Below are 23,270 nucleotides of genomic sequence, written 5' to 3' on the forward strand. Positions count from 1 at the left end.
TGGCGAAGGCGAGCCCCGCGTGCCGCAGAGCGTGCGCGGGTCGGCCGCGAATCCGTGGCGGAGGCGCGTGCGCGCCGAGATGGGCCCGCGCCGTAGGGTTGCGTTTGGGGTGTCAAGGCGCGTGTCGTAGACGGAGGCGTGCGCCCATAGGTGATGTACATCTGCACCCCTCCTCCTATATAGCTCTGACAACAATAGAAGTCTCGCACTGGGAAACCTTCCCATCTCCCCGCGAGTCGGGAGGGGACGAAAGCCAGCCTTTCCCCTGCCCTGCCTCTCACCGGGGCTGTCCCCATCACCTCTGTTTGGATTTCTTCTGTTTGTCCCCGTATCGTTGTCATGCTATGCCGCCAGCCATTCCTGTTTGTTTTGGGAGGACGAGGTATGAGATTTGGCTGGTGAACAAAGGTTAACATCAGGGATTTGTTTCTTCTTTAGGCATCGATGTGGTGTACGTTTGCACAGAGGCTTGATTTTAAAACCCCAGCCAGTCCTGGTGGATCAATTGGGATTTTTCACATGCTGTAAGAGGAAAAGTGCACATCAGTGCTCCGAGGCTTGTTTCAATGTGCAGGCTTTTCATGCTGGGAGATGCAGTTTCAAAGAGGTGATTTATACGTGTGCTTGTCCCAGGGTGCACAAACCTCAGCCCGGCCCATCATGCCACCTGGAGAAAAACAAATCTGCAAAGTTCTTAATGCTCAGAAAATCAATAATTTAAAATTCAGTTTAAAAATAAAACCAGCTCATTGTGGGGGGCAAGAGCTTTAAAAGGTCCAGTCTGCCTTTTGATTCCTCACTGGTGACTTCTGAGAACTTTTCCCTTGAAGCCTCAGAGCAGGTCCCAGGATTGTGGCAGATCCCAGGCAAGGGGTGCTGGGCGAGTGACTTTCCTGTCTCCCTGCCTCAGTTTCCCCAGTGCGATGTGCTGCGCTGGTCAGGGACTGTGGGACAATGCACACAATGGAAATGTATGGAGACTGGGGTAAGAAAGCTTGTCTAAATAAACGGAGCAGTTAATTTTGCTTTTAAGAGAAAGCTGAAATTCTCACGTAACATCAAATAGTTCTAGTTACTTGTGGCTTTTAGACCGCTGCCAGGCTTTGCTTCTAAAGCTGTTTTTAATGCTTTTAAAATAGCCAAAGTTAGCAACAATAGCTTGTGTAAACTTAGATGCAAAAGTCTGAGAAAATGTCCAGTTGTGTTATTTTCCTGGCTTGTGCCCTTGTTTTCACTGCCTTCGTATCAACTGCAGCTTCCCCCCCCAAAAAGAAGGAAAGTTTGGAAATTTAATCTGAAACATTTGTATGTTAAATCATCTTATTATCTGCGGGCCCCAGATAGGAGGAGGTCCAATACTAGATAGCACGTAGTTTGGCAGACCTGGTCTCTGGCTGGGCTGCTCTCAGGACAGCAGTTGGGTGTGTGGTAATGCCCGAGTCTCCCTGATCCCGGGGGAATTGTGTAAAATACACGGCACGTGAGACTTCACCCCTTATTGGGAGTGAAGAGCGTGACCGAGTGCTGGTGGTGCCAAGGACAAAGGACAATAAAGTCCCTGTAGTGATTTGCATGAGAAGATACAGGTCTGTTGTGATTAGAAGAAAAATTGGGTAGAAAATTGAGAAAAGCAGGGAATGGAAATGGAGAGTGGGACTCAGGGACCGAGACATTCCCATTTTGGATTTTATTTATTTATTTTTTCCTATGCTGCCCTCCTTCTCCCGCTTTTGCAGTAGCACGTGGCCTCTGACTTTTCCCCCTCAGCAACTAAGGGCTTGCATTTTAGCGTAGGCTCTGAGCTGTATTTGTGCTGAGAAATGCTCTGGTGTCCAGATGAGCTCCTTTACGGAGCAGGCAACCAGTTGGGATGCTGGATGCTGAGCACAGCCTGGCCGGAGCGAGGGTCTCTGGGTACCACCCAGCACATGGTGGGGCTTGGGGGTCAGCTGGGACCCCCTCATGCTCCCGGCACACCCCCACATTTTCCCTCTGATTGAAATAAGAGGAAGAAAACCTTCTTCTTGGGAAAAATCCCTGCTGTTCAGCCTCAGCAGGGCAATGCAAGGAGTGGGGGAGAGGAGGAGGAATTATTCAGGTGCCGTCACCCCTGTTGAGGCACTGCCGGGCTCTGCGTGGCCGCGGAGAGCGTGTAAAACCCATGAGATCACGGCTCTGAGTTGCTGCCGGTAGCGCGGATATGGCAAGTGGTTCCAAGACACCCGGCGGCCCTCCGGTGTGATTAACAGCCCCGTGAGTCACCGCAGCGTGAACAACCCCACTTTCTTCCCGGCTCTCCCCCTGAACAATCCCCACTTGTTACAGCGAATAACGCCTGCCAGGCAAGGGGCCGGCGGCTGCTGGCAGCGGGCACGTCGCCTTCCCCCCCGCCGGTTCCCATCCCGATGGATGGCGAAGACCAAGCATCTTGTTTCCTTTCTCTCCTTAGACGTGAAAGCACAACCAGTTTGCGTGACCAAACTGGTTTGTCAGCTGCTCTGGTATTTGCAGGGGAAGGTTTGGCCAAGCCCAGTGTTTTCCCCTGTTTTCCCCAAGTGCTTTGGGTTGCATTCGGGTAGTTTCAGTGCTGCTGGAGCTGTGGCTGGGTGGTGCAGCCCATCGCTACCCAGGGTGTGGGGTGCCTGGGGTGCCGGGGCAAAGCTGCGAGCTGGTTTCAAAGGCAGGAGCGAATCGTAGTAATTGCTGATGAGATATTCTTGTATTTAACGCACAAGGAAGCACAGCGATCTGCCAGCCCCGCAGGCAGGTAACACCAAGCCCAGGGACTTTCATGGCCTTTGTTTCCTTTCAAGTGATGCGATATTTGCTGTTCCTGTCCCGTAGCATCCCTCCTGTCCAGGCAGATGGGGAGGCAGAGAGCTAGGTCCAGTTCAGCATCTCAAAGATCTGTGTTACTGAAACCAGGAGGGGTTTTAGTTAGACCTGCTACAGTCCTGGCCTGCTGCCCCTGCTTCTCAGCTCAAGATAAAATGTGAAGAGTAAAGGAGCTTAAAAGGCGCTGGGCACAGTATTTCCCCAGCTCCACATCTTCAGTGGCAAGTAGATAATTTCCAGCTAAAACAGATTTTCAGGAGGGGTAGGTGGGAGAGGAGATTCCTTCAGGACCGGATTAGGCACAGCGGGGGAGCGTCACAGCAACCAGACAGGGCTTGGGGTTTTAACCAGCCTCCGTCATTAACATACAGAATTAGCTTATGTTTTGCTGTCTTTTCAGCGGGGGACAACCAGGCTCTGTACTTGCTAATCTCCGTTCTTGTGTGTCTTTGTGTATCTATATATATAATATTTATATAGATACTTATATGCACACTTAAACAAAAGAGACACAAAGACTCTGCCTAAGGGTTTATGACTGCAGGCAGGAATGTGGCTTGGGAGAGTGGAAAGAAATGAATGTTTTTAAATGCTTTGACATCTTCTGACGGCAGCTGACAGGCAGGCAGTGACCTGATGGGCAAGAGGAGCCGCCACTCCTTCTGTGGCCGTGCCAAAACATGCTCGTCCCAAACGTCAGCTTTCCTTGTGTCCGTGTTGCAGGGGGAAACTGAGGCTGAGATGTGGGAGCTACAGCTTCCCCCGTGTCCGTCTCGGTGGTGAAATGCCGGGCTGCTGTCCTCTCGTGATTGAAAACAAAAGACCTTGGAGGTGCAGCTTGTGGCCAGCATCCTCTGTAACCACAGCACCAAGCGCCTGCCCACCCTTCGGCAAGACGGGATCGCTTCCCTCCGCTGCTGGGGATGGAGGGGAGAGATGGGGCTTGTATCCAGGTAGAGCAGAAGCGACCACGGTCAACGGGAGCCAACGTGAGGCTTCTCTGATACTTAACTGGTGGTGAAGGTGCCAGAAGCTGAGTGTCTGGAGGGGAGGGCGGGCAGGACCAGAGCCTGCTGTCTCTGCCCTCTTGTTATCCCAGTTTCCAGGGAGGGAGGTCTAATTGTATTTGCTGTTGGCTGTCCTCCACCTGGGATGCCTGTGGTCAAGGGCAAGGTGTTTCCTTGGCTTTAGCTCTCAGCAGAGATGATTTCCAGGGTTGCAACCAGCTCCACATCAGAGCCCTGAGATGGGAAGGGCCCCTCCATCTCCCCCAAACTCTCCTCCTGCTATCCCCGCTGCAGCCCCGAAGGATTTCTGCCACGGCACTGGCTCCCGGGCAGCTAGATCTTTTCTCTTCTCCTCCCCACAAGCGGAGGGGGAGCTGGGCATATTTCATATTAATGCTCAGCTCTTGGTTTCCTGCTGTTTTTCTTTTCCCATTGTACAGAAAACAGCATTTCCCCATCTGGGGCAGGAGGGAGGGAGTTTTCCCAGCACGGCCAGGCTTTGCATTGCAGCCTCTGGAGAGGTTTAACGGGCTGGTGCCAGCTTCCACCCAGCCCTACCAGAGCCTGGCTAGTCTCTGGGGGTGTGTGGGGCACGGGCAGTGCTGGAGGGGGTCTTCAGCATTAGTTTGGGCACAGGACACTGTGACATGGGGCTCTTGGGTTCCCTTGTCACCCTGAAAAGCCTTTGGTCCAGGGGACTTTGTATGCTCTGCTGTCTGATAAATACCTTGTGCAGTGGAGGATCAGCACATCCCTCTCCTGTAGCTCTGTGTTTCCAGGACTGGCATCACCTGGAGCTCCCAATAACTGTGTCTAGAAAATGTAATAAGTTTGCTCCTGGTGGTTTTGCAGCCTGAGAGCTGATGCTTTTGTGCAAGAACCTCAACATGACACGGGCCAGAAACTACAGGGAAACTGCCGCTTTGGTTGGACTTGCAGAGTTCAAGGAGATCTGGACAGGAATAATAAAGCTAGTGGCCTGCGTACATTTTGGTGCTGCTCAAGAGCAGCTGCTGCAATAGCTGTGGCTTTTTTGCCACGCACCCTGACTTGTCCAGATGAGGTTTCAAGCCTTTGTGAGATCATGGTGGGGAAAAAACATTTTCATGCTTTAAGAATGGGATTGTGTTAGGTTACAGGAGAGGAAACAGCTTCAAGTTGTTACATTTTAGATGCTGAGTGAAAGCAAAATTTTGGTGGAAACAGTTTAGACTGTGCCACGATTTGAGACCCGGCACTTTCTGTCTGGGTGCTTTGTAGCTCACATTTAGCCATGGTGATGTAACCACCGGGGATTATCACCCCACATCCATATATATGTGGTTAGTGATTTTCTAATTCTGGAGGAGAACATTACAAAAACACAACTGCAGAGAAAGAGGGCCAGATACCTTCTCCTCTCCAGACTACTCTCAGGGCTACCAAACCTCCATGCCGCCCTGTCCCCAAGAGTTTCCCCCCATCCCCGTATCCTCCTTCCCTGCTTCTGCATCCCGAGTTGCTGCTGTGTTTTGCCTCCTGGTACCCATGTAAAGGTGCGAGTTATCCCCGTATGGCTGGGGAGATGGCACGTCCAGGCTATACGGTCCATCCCCGGGCAGAGGTGTTGCGGCTTTGTCTGATAAGCAAGCTGATGCTCTCATCTGCCAGTGCAGCACTTGCTCACACCTGATTTATCCCGACTCACCGGGACTGGGTGTGCAGTGTCCAGGTGACTCTGACCACACTTGGGTTTTTACTGCTGCAGCCCGATGCTGCTACAACGAGACGCTGCTACCTCTGGCCAAGGTAGGCAGCTGGTAAAAGTGTTCGGTGGGAAACACGGCCAAATTTTTGGGCTGGGGCTGAGTGAAGAGCGTGTCCTGGCAGGAAGCCGTGCTGGTCCTTGTGGTGCTGCAGCCGGAGGGGGATCCTCCAGGTAGAAGGGGTGTAAAGGAGGAGATAACTCCATGGCTGGAGGAGCTGAGGTCTGGGAAGGGGTTAGGGAGGGCTTCCACAGGGGCGAGCAACAGGCAGAGAGCACATGGAAGGTGCTTGCCCTGCTCGTGGGGAGGTGGTGGGCGCAGAGGATGACGTGTTTGGGGATGATGTGAAGATGACTGTTAAAGGCAAGCGGAGGATTTGGGCAGGAGGAGGAGAGGGAGAGGCTCTGGTGCACCTCAGGGCTGCCATATCCAGAAACTGTTCCCACTCCCCACCAGACAACTGGCAAAGTGTGGCCGGCTCGGTGCTGCCCATGCCCAGGAAGGGATGCTGCCGTCGGTCAGGAGCAGCATCGAGCGCAGGTTGACACCAGCCCCCTTCTTCTTGCCCTCTTACCCATCAGTGACCCCCCAGGTGAGCAGGGAGGGAATAGGCTTTAAAAGACAGTCCATAACGATCCTGGTGCTCAGCCCACCTCTCCTTTGGGATGCGGGAAATGAAGCAGCCACTTTCACTTTTTATTCCTCATTACTTCAACTCCGATTCTGTTGCACTAACAGGATGCTGGGCGGCTTGTTTGTCTCCTGCAGACATCCCCGGCGGCGGGGAAGGCGGGTGTGGAGCATTCCTGCGACCGTGGCTATTAACTTCTCCAAAAGCTGGAGGCGCAGGCTGGGCAGAGGGAAACCATTTATTTTCTTTAACGTGCAATTTATGTGTTGGAGCAAGTTCAGAGCGACAATCTCCGTCCATGTAAATGGCCGATAAGAAGAAGAATGGTTTGGCAGAGCAGATTGCCCCTGGAGTGTCTCCGCTTTGCAGCACCACATCCTGCGTGGAGATAGGGGGAGGCTGCAGCCTGACCCCATCTCACCCCACCCGTGTCCACAGCACTTCAGCCTTTATTTTAATCACTGCCTTGATGCATCTGAGGTGATTAGAGTGGGTTTGGTAGCCTCTGGCTGCGGATGACATGGCAGCAGGGTTTTTTGATCTGTTGATAGCAACGTTTCCTCCTACGCCTCCATTGCGTCGTGGCCAAAAACCCAAGAGCCATCAAAAATGATGGGCTTAGTTGAGGTTTTCCGAAGTCCCATAATGCAAACATATAGACCAGCTCGGCTTGGCACGCACAAGAGGTGCGGCTGCTTGGGGTGCAGAGTTCTCAGGAAAAAAAAATAACTGGGAATTTCTGCACAGCCCTGGGTTTGCTGCGCTGTTTCCCATCGCATCTCCTTTTCCCCCCGCCTCCCCAAGCCAACATGTGCAAATGCCTGCCCGTGCTCTGAGCTGTGCCTCTCCCATGTCTCATCTTGCAGCTGTTCCTGGAGAAATACGGCTACTTCGGCGAGCCGGGGCCCGGCACACACAGCCCCGCCGAGTTCACGGAGGCAGTGAGGTATGAGCCTTTTATTCAAAACAGCAGCAGAAATGCAGAAACTCCGGCTGTGTGGGAGCTGCCGGTGCTTGGGGGGGGGTCTTTTTGCAGCAGCAGAGTTCTTTCTGCAGCCGGGGGCTCTCTCTGGCACGGTCTGATGATAAAGCACAACCAGTCCTTTTTGGAAACGCCGGTCCGTACCCAGCTCCCGCAGCTGGCTGCTGGCAGCCCGACGCCTCGCTGCGCTGCTTTATTTGCCTTTTATGGCCCGGTGCTCCCCTTACAATAATATCTGTGGCGAGGCTGAGGTTGGGGACGGCTGGGAGATGTCAGGGGGCCGAGCTGACAACCCCTGCTCGGACGTCTCTTATCGAGATCACATTGGCTCTGTGAGAGTCCCTGGTCTGACCCTGCGCAAAGTCAAGTGCAAAGTCAAACAACTGGGGTTAAAAACTGGGAAAGACATTTTTTAGGCTCCCCTGTCTACTTTTGCCCTGCTAGGAGATGGATTGCTGGTCAGATGTGGTTTAGAGCCAAATCCTTCTTGTTTTATCACCCAGATACATTCCCTGTGGCAGGGCACAGAGTTTTCTGGGTGAAAGCCCTGGCTCAGGTCAAACACCCGGCACAAACGCAATCGAAGAACCCCCCCGGGAGGGGTCCGGGTGTGGGTGCTGACGTCTGCCTTCCTTTTTCAGGGACTTCCAGCGGGTGACCCACCTCCCGCTCAGCGGGGTCCTGGATGCCCCCACGCTCCATCAGATGGCTCTGCCGCGGTGCGGCACGGGCGATGGGCAGAGCCGCGCAGCCTGGGCACGCCGGGCATCTGCCACCCGGCGCCGCAGGCGTACCACGCAGCACGGTGAGCGTCGGTGCCGGGGGTGCCGGTGGGGTTTGGGTTTCTGGGGTGCTGGTAGTCCAAGTCTTCCATCCTGTAACTGGGCTTCTGGAGATGCTGCTGTGGATGGGAGGCGCAGCTCTGCTGGTACAGGACCTGCCTGAGCTTTGCACTGCTTTATTTTTAAACCTCTTTATTTTTAGTTGTTCTGTATGGCTTGATGTCAGAAATGATTAGAGAGATGCAACTCCTACTCGTGGGGCAATTCAGCCCTCCGGGGTGGTTTTACTGCTGTCCAGGGAGCCAGGACATCTCCTGAGGAGCTATCAGATCACCATGGCCCCGGACACTGCCGTGGTGGCATGATCCGGAGAGCAGGGGCTGGCACACAGTGGAGTTATCTCCAGGCTCTGCTGACCTTTGAGACTTCTAACGTGTGTTAGTCACCCGGCAGTAGCCACAAAACCTGCTGGTGCTGGGCTGCCTGGCCACAGGGAGTTGTTTCACCCACATTAAGGGCTTTAACTCTGCTCCAAGCGACTTCTTTTGCTCCTGAGTAGCCAGGATTGGGCCTCTTGTGTCTCACCCTCCTGGGCTTGTGGATGAGTAACTGGATTCCTAGAGAGCAAGAGGGCTGGGGCCAGCTGTGCTTAGGACATGGGAAAAATGAAGGCGAGATTAAGAAAGGGCTCTGTGCCTTGTCAGGCTGTCTCTGCATCTGGCAGGGCTGGCGATGGACGGCCCCAGGAGACAGCCCCATCGTCCTCCTCCTGCCTCTGGCTTTCATTCCAAAAACCCTGACATGCAGCGTCGCCCTTGCAGGCGCCATCCCTGGCAGAGGGTCTGCCATGCCCTGGGCAGGAGGCCGATGAGGCAGAGCTGGGAAGGACATGCAGGAGGAGATGGGCAAAGAGAAGCAGCTTGTGCCTTCTGGCTCACAAGGCTCCTTTTTGGGGACTGTGGTCTGCGGGTGGGTGGCAAGAGACACCCGGCGGCTCCGAGCCCAGACAGGGAAGGGCTGTGTGTGGCACCGGTTATTGCTCCGGTGGTCTGGTGCCGGCGGATCCCCCGTGGCAGCAAGCCGGGGTGCAGCTGGCGGCAGCACCAGCAGGCAGCGGGCATGGGAGCAACTCCATAGCGGTGCCCGCAGGCTGGAGGGGGGAGCTGGGGGGGGGATGCCCGCACAGCTGGCGGCACCGGCCAGGAAGGCCGGAGGCTTTGTGCCAAGTTGGCTGTTTATCCGACTCCAAGCAGGAAGCCGCTGCAGCCGGGCAGGCAAAGTATTTTGTTATCCACCCCTGCCCCAGCAGGATCGTCACCGGGCAGCCGCTGTGTCCCTCATCCCGCCGGCTTCGGGCACGCTCGCGCCCCGGCGTGTGGGTCAAAGCCAACCCCGGCTGAGCTTTGGCTCCCAACGGAGTTAGCCCAGCAGTGGTGGCCAGCGTGGGACTGGGGAGGGCGTCCGTCCCCCCTGCTGCTCCCGGGGTCGGTCCCAGCCCAGCAGTGGAGATCGGCTCCCTGCGTGGGACGGGGTCCAGTCCGTCCGCTCCTTTCTGCACCTCTGAAGAAAACTTCCCTTCTGCAGTCAAAGCCCAAGGCTTTCTGCTCTCTGGGAAGATATGGGGACAGGTCCTGTTTGGAAATCGGGGGTCTGCAGTGGAAGGCGCTGGGAAGAGGACTTTCTTCTAGTTGCCTTGCTGGGCTTTGCCAGGCACCAGAGCTGGCTGGGAGCTCTGCTGACCAGCAGGTCCTTGGCCAGACGGCATGTCGGGCAGCCAGCATCCTGGATTTCCCCTCGGGGAACTCCTGCCTGTGATTGTCCCCGGCTCAATGGCTCCATGCAGCACCCAGCCCTCCTCTTCCTGAGAGCTGGCCACGATTGCCTCCCCCAGCCCTGCCTGCTGGTGCCATCCATCCATCCTCCTCCGGTGGGAGATGCTCTGCCCCTGTGGAGGGAAGGATGGGATGCCGGGGCTTTTTATCTTAGGACTGCAGCCATCCAGGCAGGTATTTAGCCTTTACCGTGCAGGGTTTGGTGGAAAGCACAGCCATGTCCCTTTTAAGTCAGAGGCCGTCATTGCACTGATGAGCAGGGAGAACCGATTCTGCCCCCAAGGACCGCGACCAGCTGGCCCAGAGCCTCCCCTGCCATGGGCTGCTCGGAAACAGAGGAGAAGGAAACAGAGCTGGGATGGGATGTCCTCCAGGATTGCCGAGCAGCTTGGCTCAGACCCACAGCAACGAGCCCAGGCGTGCTGCCGGCTCTGTTCCCCCTGTTGCCCTGCACATCTGGAGCAGGCGCAGTCGCTGGAGGTCTGTCACCGCTCCCACGCCTTGGCACCAGCTCTGGCACCTGCATCTTCCCAGCGTGGCCCCATGGCTTCTTTCCTGCTCCCAGACACCCCTGGCTAGATGTAGTTGTGGGGCCCCAGGGTCCCCACAGCTGCTGAGGGGTGCTGGAGGAGGAGGAGGAGGAGGAGGAGGGGGCTGTGATGTTGCGTGGCGGCTGCAGGAACACATATCTTTGCACTCCTGCGTGGTGGGAGGAGGGTGGGGAGCTTAGGGGGATTTCATGGGCTTGTCCCCTTCATCCTTGTCACCATCTGCCCTGGTGGCATCAGGGCTCTGTCTCCCTTAGAAGAGCTTTTAGGAAAGCCATGGGCAGTAAGATCCTTGGTGCTGTTAAAATAAATGGTGAGCAGTAGTTTGTTCCTGCTGGGATATCGCTGGCTGGACTTCCAGGCAACAACTTCTGCAGGTAGAAATGGTCAGGATGTCCTTAAAAACAGTGAAAAGGCAGCCCTACTACAGGGGAGCTGGTCTGTTCCTTGCCTTGGCTCAGTAGCTGCTGTGTTCAAATTACACATTCGGGGGAAAAAGAAAAGGGATTCCCTATAAAAGCAGTCAAGGCTGGGCCTCAGGGAGGGTGTTCAGGGGAGACAGGGAGGACCCCCCTCTCACCAAGGGAGCTTTGGGTGCTGGGGACCCCCAGCCCTGCACACACACCTCCCATGGCCCCCTGGTTTTGGTGTCCCTGCAGCATTCGGGCTTGGTGCAGAAGGTGCAGAGGCACCACAGGGACCAGCCGCAGGGCTCTGCTGCAGATCCCCCTGGTATGAACGGGCATTTTCCTTCCCTGCCTGTGCTTGCCGGCCAGCTGGATGAAGCCCTGGATGTCTCTGGGGTCTTTGGGCATGTGATGGAGATCAGCATGTGCTTTATGGCAGTCGGTACCATTCCTTCCTGGGGATGTATTTCAAACCCGACTGGTGTCCCCTTGAGGATTGGCTCTTTTTTTCCCCTCTGGCTGGTGCCTAGCTCTTGGCAAATCTGCCTTAACCAGGATGCAACCCTGCATCCTCCTTCCCCACTGTTCCGTTGTGCCCCCAAGTTGCTGCCGAGAGCCCTTCCCTCTCCTTTTGCCTTTGGGCCACTTGTTTTCAGAGGTGGCTTTGCTTTCTCTCCCTGAAAGCCAGTCCTTATCTTCTGGGCATGAAGCTGGCATCAGGCAGGAGACCTGCAGGTCAGGGACCCATGCTGGATTTGGCCCTGGAGAGCATGATGAGGCAAGGGGGTGGGGGGGTTCAAACTGAGTGCCCCAGCTTCTCCTCGCCTTAAACAGGTTTTGGCTCCTCTCTTAGGCTTTGGTTGCAGGTCCAGCCTTGGGAATCTCTGGGTGGGATCTAGTGGTGGCACCTTTGGAGGGATTTCATGGGTCAGATCCTGCTGCTGGTGGGACACCTGGGTTGACTTTCAGCTTCGGCTTGGGAAAGCCATGGCATTTCCCAGCACTGGGAAGCTTTCTTCTACCCCGGCAGCCCCTGGGTGGAAGAGCAAGTCCACGTCCCCATCGTCGTGCTGAGCTTTGCCCCTCTTGCAGGCGGGAGGTGGTACAAGCGGCACCTGACCTACCGGGTGGTGAACTGGCCCTCCTACCTGCCACAGCACGAGGTGCGCCTGGCCGTGAAAGCCGCCTTCGAGCTCTGGAGCAACGTGTCCTCGCTGGTGTTTTGGGAGGCACGGGATGGCCCAGCTGACATCCGCCTGACCTTCTTCCATGGAGACCACAACGATGGACTCAACAATGCCTTCGATGGACCAGGTGCTGGTCGCTTCCCCCTCGTAAGCTTCTCTTTTACAATGTGGGCTCTTCCCTGGCAGGGAGGAGGGCTGGGGGTGATGGAGGCAAGGCTCTGCCCCAGCAGTCCCTCTAAACCCAGTTTGCACCAGTTTGCTTTCCGATTTGGGGTCCTCACTACCAGTTCTGCAACTGAGGTCTGCCAGTGAGGTGGCTGAGATGCTACTCATTATAGGATCGTGCTGATGGTCTTCAAGGAGCCCTCCCCATCCTGATGGCATCCTCCAAACCTGAGCTCATTCCTTCCAGCTGAGTCTTTCTGCTTATCCACTATCAGACAAGCCCAGGTTTTCTCTCTTCTTGAGCCTTTGCCCGACATGGGTCAATGCAGTGGCTTCAGTCCCTGGCCTGAGCCCAGCAAGAAACCAAACATATAAACCACAGAGCAGACAAACCCCTGCCGTGCTCAGGAGCCGAAGGCAGAACTGGTTTGGCTTGCACCTGCTGCGGGAAATAGTCGTGGGAAGCTGCTGTTCTTTCTCAGCAGGCCTCCCAAAGAGCTAAAATCGATGCCTATTTAAGCAAACCAGAGCTGCGCGTGCCCCCTGCCCCTCGGCTTGTGGCTGAGGTCCTCTCCCACCCCGTGGTCCCTGATGGCTCTCATGTCCCCAGGAGGTGCCCTGGCTCACGCCTTCTTCCCCCGGCGTGGAGAAGCCCACTTCGACAGCGCTGAGCGCTGGTCCCTGCACAGCGGCAAAGGGCGCAACCTCTTCATCGTGGTGGCCCACGAGGTCGGCCACACGCTGGGGCTGGAGCACTCCCCCGTCAAGAGTGCCCTGATGTCTCCCTACTACAAGAAGCTCAGCAAGGATTTTGTCCTCAGCTGGGATGACATCTTGGCTGTCCAGAACTTGTATGGTGAGCCTGGCTTCCCCAAGCATCCCTCAGTTCCTCTGGGGATGTTCCCTGGGATGGAGAGCGAGGAGCAGGGATGGGAGTGGGCAAGGGGAGAGGACTACGCGCAAGGGGCACGGTGGGGATGGGCCTCATCCTTTTGTGGCTGGGGAGGAAGATGCAGCAGGGCACGTGGAATGGGTACCATGCCCTCCAGGGCAGGGGAGGTTGGACCTGGTTCCCTTGTTTGCAACCAGGGAAACACTGGTGCATGTTTTTTGGGGGTACCGAGGGGTCTTTTCCACCACCGTATAGAGGGGGACAGGAGCCAGGCAGCGGGACAAGGAGTGTTTGGAGCCCTGGGATGGCTCCCCAGCCCTGTGCTCACACAGTGCTCTGGGGAAAGCCCTTTCCCTGCCCCTTCTCCATGACTCACTGCTCCCTGCTCCATCCCAGGGAAGCCCTCCAAAGGCTTGGCCATCCAGCTCCCGGGAAAGGTCTTCACTCACTTCCAGGACTGGAACACGGACCTTTACGACGGGGACCGGCAGCAAAGGAGCCTCAGCGCCTATTACTGCCACTCCTTCTTCGACGCCATAACCGCTGGTGAGTGTTGGCTGGCACAGCCATCTCCCGAAACACGTACCCCACCCCTCACCCCAGTGCTGCAGCAGCCAGTTTCTGCTCTGATAAGCTCCAGTAGTGGGAAGGGTGGATTTGGCTGGCCCACAGCCCCATATGTGCTCCTGGGGCTGGTGGCATCACTGACGCACATTGCTGCCACAGAGTGGAGTGCATCTCGAGGACACAGCGATGGTTTGGTGTGTTAGGAGGGGGAAAACATCCTCAAACTTGGGCCATGACAAGGCTTATTCGCTGCGGGAGCTCAACCGTGAAAGATGAGCCTTGAGCGGGAGCTGTGGTCAGCTTTTATCCTCTCTGGGCTGGAGTGGAGGCAATGAATTATGAAAGCTGAGAGGGCGGTTGGAGAGGCAGAAGGGAGCCTCCGAAACCCAAGCATCCCCGAAGCACCGCGGAGCTGTGTGGGGAGGAGAGGGGAATTGGGGAGCGGTGGGTGGGAGGTGGGATGAGGCTTCTCGCCTCTCATGTGGGAATTCCTCACTCCTCCTTCTGCCCTGCAGATGGGGATCACAACCTCTACATCTTCAAGGGCAGCCACTACTGGGTGGTGCCCACGAGTGGCAACGCCAGCGACCCACGGCCCCTGCAGACGCGCTGGCCCGGTCTCCCCGCTGGCATCGACGCCTGCACCTGGTCCCAGCTCAGTGGCAAGTTTTATTTCTTCAAAGGTAGGTGAGGCACAGGCAGGAGAGCTCTCCTTGGGGCTGCTGATGCTCCTGCCTGCTTGGTCTGGCTGTCCGGGTCTGGCTGGGGCACCTTCTCCTGCCCACGTCCCCTGTCCCTCCTGCTGGTCCCGTCCCAGCACAGAGCTGGGGCATCACTGGGTCCCAGGTGTGCAAAAACCCGCAGGAGCCCTGGGCTTGTTGCCTGCCATGGATTAATTGTATGGCTTTGGGTGTATCATCCCGGCAGGCAGCATCACCCCCTCGTGCCTCAGTTTCCTCATTAGCCCATTCAGGAGAGCGGCGCTCACCTGTGTTTAAAAACAAAACCAGATGTATCAAACCCTTTGGGCTCTTGGGGTGAAAATGCTCCCGAAAGACGTGTGGCCACAGGGGAGCTGAGACGAGTGTGATGTTTTCATGGTACACATGGGTCCCTGCATCGTGCCGGGGGCTGAGCTGCCACAGGGAGCTGAAATACCATCCGCAAGCTGCTCGGCAGCACGCCGCAGCCGGATGGGTAGAGGAAGGTCAAAGAAGGCAGCCTGGCTGCCAGGGTCAGCCCCAACCTTTAATGGAAACCAGTTGCAGGCTCATCAGAATGGGGGCTTTGTTGCTGCGGCTGGGTGAGAGCCAAAAGCCCCTCTCCCTCCACAGCCCTCGTCCGCTCCCTCCCTCCCCGGGGCTGGGTCAGGCTGTGGCTTGTGAGCAGAAAGGGGCTTTTGTCTGCTTGCTTCGTGGGGACAGGGCTCTGCGGGGACAGGGCTCTGCGGGGATGGCCGAGCGCTCGGCCCCAGTTGCAATTCCTGCTGCTGCAGCGCTGATCTCGGTTGTCCCAGTCCCTGGGGGATCTGGGTCTGTCTGTCCTGCTCGCTGTGCAGGAACAGGGGGAGGTTTGCAAGGAAGCAGCAAAGACTAGGGAACAGTGTGGTGGCCTTGCTCTGTCCCTGGCAGTCTCTTTCCGTGCCTTCAAGCCCCTGAGCTACTGTGCCTCAGTTTCCCCCCCCAGCCTGGGAGCAGCCCCACAGTGGTGCCGGTTGGATCACCAGCGGGATGGATGTCACGGACACGTGTCTAGGGCTGCAAGGCTGGCCCCATGGCTGAGTCCTTCCATGTCTCCTGAAGCTGGTCCTGCGACGGACCCCGTTGGGGTGGGCTCTAACCCCTCTCCCCTGCTCTTCCCAGGTGGCCGATGCTGGTGCTACATGGGCTCCACCCTGGCGGCAGGTTTCCCCCAGAAATGCAGTGCCCGCGGCCTCCCACGGCACCCCGACACCGCGCTCTACTTCCAGCAGCTCCGGCGCCTGGTCCTCTTCAAAGGACCCAAGTACTTCGTGGTGAGCGAGGAGACCCTCGGCGTGGAGCCCTACTACCCCCGCAGCCTGCGGGACTGGGAGGGCTTGCCCCCTGGCACGGCGGGTGCCCTCACCCACCGCGACGGCTTCATCTACTTCTTTCGGGATGACCAGTACTGGCAATTCGACCGGGCGAAGCTGCAAGTGGTGGCCACCGGCAAATGGGCCACCCAGCTACCCTGGATGGGCTGCTGGGATGCAAACGGTGGGCAGGTCCTCTTCTGAGCAGAGCGTACTGGGATGAAATGGGGGGCTGAACCCCAACTCGCCCACCGCTGCCTGGATCCCTCTTTATTTGACTCTGGATTCCGGTCTGAGGACGGTTCGGCCGGGACTGGCAGGCCAGGGCTGCCTGCGGATGGCTGGAGCCATGGGCCGGTGGAGCGATGCCCCGGTGCAGCAGGGATGCAGCCGTCAGCCCCGGCCAGGTGGGCTGGAGGCTTTGGGAGACAATATTTTTTTAAAAAGACCACAAAAAAAGGTCTAAGCCATGGAGACTGCAAACCCACCCGTTTCTGTTAATGTTCAGGATATCATTACACATTTTTTTTTCAAACCGGGACTGGGGTTTGTTGATACTTCAGCTGTCGTTTTCCTGCGATCAGGCAGAGGAGTGCCTCACCGTCGCTTGGTTTGGGGCTTGGGTGGTTTTAAATAAGAGACTGAGAATGTTTCCTGGTTAAAACAAAAAGAAAAGAGACATTTGGACAAAAATACGGTTCCGTGTTGAGCTTTGCCCCCCCCTGCGTGCACAAAGCCCCCCCTCCTGCCTTCTCCCCTCTCTTGCCCCAGGAATGGAGGGTCGGCAGCTGGAGGAGGAGACCCATCCCCTGCGGGTGCTTCGGCACCAGCTGCAGACACCAACACCGTGGGATTTTGGGGGAGAAAGCAGAGGGTTTTGGTGTAGGAGCCTCTTTGGGGTGAAGGAAGAGGGGGAGGTACAGCTGAGCTGCTGACCGTGTCGCTGTGCAGCTCGCAGGAGAGTTGCAGCTTGGCTTTCTGATGGGGTTGGGATGGCTGGTTGGGTTCTCCAGTGTCTGATAAGGGTTGTGTTCACCTGGCAGCCTTTCTTGTGTGCAGAGAAAGTGTCTGTCCTCTGCTCCGTCTCTCTGCAAGAGACGGGATCAACATATTTTTAAGTCCTGTGCCCCTCTGCTGCAGTTGGATGAACTGGATTGAAAAATTACTGGGGGAGGAGAGGAAGAGGAGAGGGTGAGCAGGACAGACAGACATGTCTGTGCATGCAGGCTCACAAGGACAGCTCGGCTGCATATTCCTCATTCCTTTCCCAAAGCAGGGCTCCCCACCTGGAAACGCCACTGGCTCCTGTGCCCCGAGTCACCGGTCATGTCTACAAAGGGCCATCGTCTCCCACAGCCGGTGGGGGAGTGTCAGGTCCCTGGGGCTTGAATGCAGTGGCAGAAAATGCCAGCCGTGGGTGCTGACCAGGACAGGGCTCAACTTTCTTAAAATATCCTTTGAGTTGAGAGATTTGGGGATTTTCATCATGCTGGGGTTCTACACAGGTGGGCTGCTGCTTCGTTGATGGTTCTGCCAGGACTCGGACCCCGGCGCTGGGTGCCTTTCTTCGCGTCGGTGGCTTCGGCACCGGGCTGCGGCTGGTCCTGCCGTGCCGGGATGCCATGTCGGGGTGCCGAGTCGGGATCCCCTCCCGATGCCAGCAGCTGTTCTTCAGCGTAGCGTCCTCTGCTCACCCTCACCCACCCTAGACCTTCCCTACAGAGAAGGCAGGAGCGGGGCTTGCCCCAGGCAGGGTGCCAGGGCTGGTACTTCCCGAGGGCTTTTGGCGCTGCCCGATACCAGCTGAGACATGGATTTGGCAGGACAGAGAGCTAACACAAGCTGTTCTGTCCGTTTTCCGTGATATTTGTGAGTGAGCCCTTCCTGTGCAGACACGGACACTGGGACTTCATCTGCTCAGGGCTTAAAACCTCAGGGGACTTTCAGTGTTGCCAAAGAGATGGGGCTGCATCGTTCTTATTTTGAATTGAATGATAATAAGGCAACATTGCTTGCAGGGAGTCCCAAGGGCCTGAAGACCTGAAGGCAAATAAAATGAACCTCTGGATATGCGGTGATGGGATTTCTGCTTGTTTTCATGCCAGACTTTTGTATATTTTTTTTTAAAAGCCAATCTCCTGGTTCCTGAAAGGGGTGCATTTAAGATGCATGTGTGTGTTTGGGGCTGGAGTGGGTATTGCTGAATTTGGCCTCAGCTATCATGCTTGCTGGATCAAATGAGGGGGATGGATCCCACTAAAAACTTGCTGATGGGGATGATGCTGATGGTGAAAAAACCATGGAAATGCTCTTCCCTGCTTCGTCCCAGATTACTGAGTATTTCTCCACACCTTGGGATGTGTTAATAGTTGGGGTTTTTTTCCCAGTGTGGAGGATGAATTCACGCTGATGGGGACCCTCCAGGTCTCCACCTCTGCCCCAGCCCATTGCGGTGTGTGAAGGTGGGTCCTTACCTCCCATGGGACAGGGAGCACCCTGAAACCTTCCCTGCTGCTCCTGTTTGCTTTCCTTCATGCCGCAACATGCCGGGGCGTCCTGCCTGTGCTGCCCGTTGAGCGGGCAGCGTTTTGCCTGCAGGGAGAAGGACCTGCCGGCCAGCACCAGCAGTGTCGCAATGTTTGCAGAGGTCAGGCTTGCCTCCGTCCCCGCTCACGTCTCCTGCCTGGAGCCATGTCTCTCCAGCCCCCTCGGCTCCCACCAGCCATGGGATCTGCAGCGTGATGGGGAGATTGATGGGGGGTTGATGGGGAAGGCTGGCACTGGACGAGGTCTTGCTGTCCAGACGTCTGCTCTGGGCATTGAGGAGAGTCAGAAGAGCAGTGTGACTTCTGCTCCATGAACCACTTTTTGGAGACAGGAGGATTTATGAGTCTGTCTGTACCCCAGGGGTATTCCACACCTGCGGCTCTGCAGAGAAGCAGCAGATCATTATCCCCTTTCGTGACCCCTTAGGAGAGAGCCAGGCATCCCTTCTGCTGTAGGACTGGAGGCTGAGGATGGGACAACCTCAAATCCTCTCCTGTTTTGGGGCTTTCCTTTTCCTCCCTTGCTTGCTGCCGTGTGTTTCCTGGGGCTGTGCGCTGTCGGGATGCCTTGGGGTCACAAGTGATGCTGCCAGGGCTGGGGCTGAGCGTAGCATTGCTGGCAAAGACAGGGTGACTGGCCTGCACCCTCAATTTCGGGGGGGCCTGGGGGAGTTGGACTCGCACCCTGAGCCATGTGGCTGACCCCACTGGGTGCTGTGGCTGAAAATCCTGCGTCACAAGGGTCCTTTTCTCCCACTGGGCTCCCTGGCAGGGCATGCCAGGCACAGACTCCTCCGGCCAGCCTGCCATGCATTCCCCAGCCCGGGGGAATAGCTGGGATTCTTGCATTTCCTCCCCCAAAATGACACCGGCTGATCCAGCCATGATCTGCAGTGAGCATCAGCAGCTGGCACCAGGGAGAAGATGGGGTCCCTGACACAGCAAGAAGCCCCCCAAGCTCACAAGAGGCTCCGTTTCAGTCCCGAGGTGCAAGCACATGCCTGGTAGATTTGCTTTTTGCAGCAGTACCTGGGTGCTGGGGCAGCTCTGCCAACCCTGGGTTAGGGAGGGAGTCTCCGACATTCCCAGCAGCGCCCACTCACCAGTGTAGTTATTTTCTTAAAGCCCCAGCTCCTGGAGTCACGCCATCCCTGGAGGAGCTCGGCTTTTGCTGAAGACCTCGCTGTCATGGGCAATTCAGGAAGAAGTTTGCAAGGGAGCACAGTGCAGAGAAACCCCAAAGGTGGGCATGCAAATAAAACCCCCTCATGCTTATTTTATTTTTTTTTCAGAAAGAGGTTTGAGGGAGAGGATTGGTGGATTTGCTCTGTGAAGGGGGCTCCAGGGAGCAGGGTCCTTGCTGTGACCTTCTCTGGCCCCAACCTTTGGAGGTGATGAGACCTCTCTGTTCCCTACAGCGAGATCAAGGGATGAGCCTGGGTTCAAGTGTAGGGATTTACACCCAAACATGAGCAGCCACTAGCATTTTTACCAGATGAAATGAAATGATGAGAGTACATGGCGATGCTCGGGATCAGCATGGGGATGTTTCCTTGGGAAAGCTGCCCTGGGGGTTGTGGCTGGGAGGAGCTGGTGGAGGGGGAGCCAGGGGACAGAGTGTGGGGGTCTGGGACTCCTTGGGGCTGCTCGGCTCTCAGACCACCCCCTTGCTCCATGTCTTGGTGGAAAGCACAGAGCAAGCAATGGCAGTGGTGTCTCTGTTGGTACCCTCTACCTCTTGCAGCTCTTCAGCCTCTTCCTCCTCTTCCTCTGGCTCTCTCCACTGGGAAACTTCCAGGTTGCACAGAGACCCTGTGGGCCAGCTGAGACAAGGAGTTTGGAAGTCCAACTACCGTCAGGACCAGCTCTCTCCAAGTGATCTCTGCCCCAGTCCCTACGGCTTTGGGAAGCCCTTATCTGAGGGTTTGGCTTTCCAGCTCCTGGTGTTGCTGTGCCCCAGGGTGCGTGTTGGGAGGGGAGGAGGGGTGCAGAGGGACTGGTCTAAGCATCACCCCCATGATGTGTTCAGAGGTCCTCACACCAGACCTGCACGGAGCTCAGCCTCTCTCCATCCCTCTGGGCACCCCACCCAGGGACGAGGGAGCCCTGCTCAGGGTCGCCCATGCTGGGGCTCCCCTGCTCGGGTGGGCTCCTCGCCACAGCATGTTTGGGCTTGCAAAGGCACATGGTGGCATCTCAGCAGAATGTCTGAGCCTGTAAAATGGGGGCAAAAATGTGGCTGCATCAGGGCTATCAACTCAGGGGTACCGAGTCCTGAAGATGCATCTTGTAGGGCCCCCAGGTCACCCCACCTGTGGTGGAGTTGGGTGCAGAGATGGTGGGGAGGGGGGAAATCCCCCCCTCTTTTGGGGTTGTGAGCAATTTGGGATGCTGATGAGCTGCTCTCTAACTCCCTCCTGCCCCAGAGCTGGGGACCCCATGGGAAAATCCACCGCTGGGGTGGCTGGGGAAGAAGGAGCAGGGCTGCCGGAGGAGGAGCAGGCACTGAAGGGTTAACGGGGAGTGTTTGCAGCCTGTCCCTTGTCACCAAGGAGAAGAGAACAGCACTTGGGAAGGAAACAAAACACCCACTGCCCAGGAGGGTGATTTTCTTTCCCCACGCTGCATTACAGCCCTTGGACCCCGAGAAGGGCTCCCAGCACCGGGAGGACGGCGTCACCATCCCGGGTGGCAGAGAGCAAGCGGCACCGGGTGAGTGTGGCTGCTGGGGAGGTGGGCTGGGGACACGGCCCGGGGCAGCTTCCCACGTCCCCATCACCCATGTCTCCATCGCCCCTTTCCCTCGACCTCCTCCCAGTCTTATGGCAAAATGTTGGGGCCGCCGGGCACCGTGGTGCGGAGCATCCGTCCCTACCAGTCCAGCGAGCAGTACCTCTACGCCATGAAGGAGGACTTGGCTGAGTGGCTGAAGGAGCTGTACGACCTGGACATCCAGGTGGGCACTTTTGTGGAGGTGCTGGAGACGGGGGCCGTGCTCTGCTCCCACGCCAACAACGTCACCCACGTGGCCGAGGAGTTCGCCCTCTCCTGCCCCGACGTGGCCCGCCACCTCCGCCTGCCCACCACCGGCGTTGCCTGCAACCTCGCAGCACAGCCAGGCACCTTCCAGGCCAGGGACAATATCTCCAACTTCATCCAGTGGTGCAGGAAGGAGATGGATATTAAAGGTAAGATACCAGGCTCCAGCTGTCCTGTGTCCCCGTGTGCAATTCCCCTCCAGCTGGTCCTGGCATCACCCCAGGAGTTTTCCCCTGTGTCCTCCAAAGCCAGTGCCACCCCAGCGCTGGGCAGCACCATGCACATGCGTCCTTGAGCTGGGATTTCTTGCACAAGTTCCTCTGGGCTCGGCAGCAGCTTTGCAGGGTGCTGCCACTCGGCGGGCGTGTTTGCTTGGGTGCAAATATGCGCTGGAGGGGTGGAAATGGAAAGGACGAATGCCGCAGTATGGCCCTACCATGCATGGCATGATCCTGGCTGTAAGGACATCAGAAGCAGTCCTGGCTCTGAGCAAAGGGTCTGTCACCCTGTCCACACCACCAGTGGATGCCTGGGAAGGGCATGGAGTGACACATCCTCAGCACACCCAGCCACTGGGTTTTGTGGCTTTGCGATGCCATGAAACATATGGCAATGCCTTTGCATGTAGATGCCCAAGGGGAAGGCTCTTCCTCTGTTAATTTATCCCAACTCTTATTGGACCCAACCATATTCCTAGTGGGATGGCTCCAGGGAATAAAATCCCTTTGGGCGGGTTTTGACTCCACCTGTGCCCCCTCCGTCCCCTTTGTCCCCATCCCCATGTGCCTGCCCTGGCTCAGCCCAGCCCTGCCCTGCCCCAGACGTCCTGATGTTCGAGACGGAGGACCTGGTGCTGAGGAAGAACGAGAAGAACTTCGTGCTGTGCCTGCTGGAGCTGGCGCGCCGTGCTGCCCGCTTCGGCATGCGCGCCCCGACTCTGGTGCAGATGGAGGAGGAGATTGAGGAGGAGCTCCGTCAGGAGCTGGACCTGCCACCTGCAGACACCCCCTTGTCCCGGCCCCCCCGGAAGCCACGGGACCTCCACAACCTCGACCAGATGGTACGGAGGGGCATGGAGCGAGATGGAGATGGGGATGGGGATGGGGATGGGGATGGAGGTGGAGATGATGGAGATAGGGATGGCCACCCCAGGACCTTTCCCAGGAGCTCTGGCGAGGACCCATCCCTGCTGCCCACAGGTCCAGCACCTGGTGAGCCGCTGTACCTGCCCCGTCCAGTTCCCCATGATCAAGATATCCGAAGGGAAATACCGTGTGGGCGACTCTGACACCCTCATCTTTGTCCGGGTGAGTCTGCTTCACCCTGTGTTTTTGGAGCACAGGCACCAGGAATCCTGCTCTGCTGCCACGAATCTTCTTCCATAATACAATCCCCAAACAGGGCCAATGTGGAGTTTTTTTACTGTTATCCCCAAAGCAGGGAAGCTCAGACCTGTAGTACATGTTTGCATGGCTGTAACCATCCATGTCTGTGGGAAAAAACTTGCCATCCCATGCCAAGCCAGAGCCAGGTCTTACCCAGCAATGGGAACACTGGGATGCTCCGTCCCTGCCTGGGTCCGTCCCTAAGCCTGGCCTTCCCAAAGGGCTCAGCACATGACAGTAGAGGGGGTTTTTCCAAAAGGCTCCCCACTCTCCTTGGGGTGATGAAATATTCCTGTCGGGGTGGCAGTGGAAGCTGAGACCGTCCTGCCCCAGTGGTGCTGAGCCGGGGATGAAGCTGTCCTTTGGGAGACCTGGTGGCACTTAGGGCAAGCCCATGGGTCTCCAAGCCCAGTTCTGCATGGTACCTCCAGGCTACTTAAAAAGAGGTGGAGGTCCAAGGGGTGCATCTCACGCACCTCTCCGGACCTCACGGCACACGGCATCCCGTGCAGATCCTGCGGGAGCACGTCATGGTGCGGGTCGGGGGCGGCTGGGACACGCTGGAGCACTACCTGGACAAGCATGACCCGTGTCGCTGCACCTCGCTCTGTGAGTCCCGGCGTCCCCAAACCCTGTGGCTCTGCCCCATGCCTGGGGTGGGGGGGGG

General features: G+C 57.1%; 2 protein-coding genes across 2 annotated transcripts in view; both read left to right on the forward strand.

Annotated features, from left to right (window-relative positions):
* Positions 1-17,342, forward strand: part of MMP28 (matrix metallopeptidase 28) — a 17,787-nt gene extending 445 nt beyond the window's left edge. The window contains exons 2-10 of the mRNA XM_010573910.1: positions 7,085-7,164; positions 7,842-8,005; positions 11,862-12,083; positions 12,732-12,977; positions 13,410-13,559; positions 14,096-14,263; positions 15,443-15,817; positions 16,405-16,550; positions 17,139-17,342. Of these exons, the coding sequence (XP_010572212.1) occupies positions 7,085-7,164; positions 7,842-8,005; positions 11,862-12,083; positions 12,732-12,977; positions 13,410-13,559; positions 14,096-14,263; positions 15,443-15,817; positions 16,405-16,550; positions 17,139-17,342 (1,755 nt within the window). The remainder of the gene's footprint in view (positions 1-7,084; positions 7,165-7,841; positions 8,006-11,861; positions 12,084-12,731; positions 12,978-13,409; positions 13,560-14,095; positions 14,264-15,442; positions 15,818-16,404; positions 16,551-17,138) is intronic.
* A 3,667-nt stretch (positions 17,343-21,009) lies between these two features.
* GAS2L2 (growth arrest-specific 2 like 2) overlaps positions 21,010-23,270 on the forward strand; it is a 4,095-nt gene continuing 1,834 nt past the window's right edge. Inside the window, exons 1-4 of the mRNA XM_010573911.1 lie at positions 21,010-21,367; positions 22,040-22,278; positions 22,418-22,525; positions 23,116-23,212. Of these exons, the coding sequence (XP_010572213.1) occupies positions 21,010-21,367; positions 22,040-22,278; positions 22,418-22,525; positions 23,116-23,212 (802 nt within the window). The remainder of the gene's footprint in view (positions 21,368-22,039; positions 22,279-22,417; positions 22,526-23,115; positions 23,213-23,270) is intronic.

Source organism: Haliaeetus leucocephalus, unplaced genomic scaffold, assembly GCF_000737465.1.
Source record: "Haliaeetus leucocephalus isolate CR32 unplaced genomic scaffold, Haliaeetus_leucocephalus-4.0 Scaffold395, whole genome shotgun sequence".
Classification (NCBI taxonomy): domain Eukaryota; kingdom Metazoa; phylum Chordata; class Aves; order Accipitriformes; family Accipitridae; genus Haliaeetus; species Haliaeetus leucocephalus.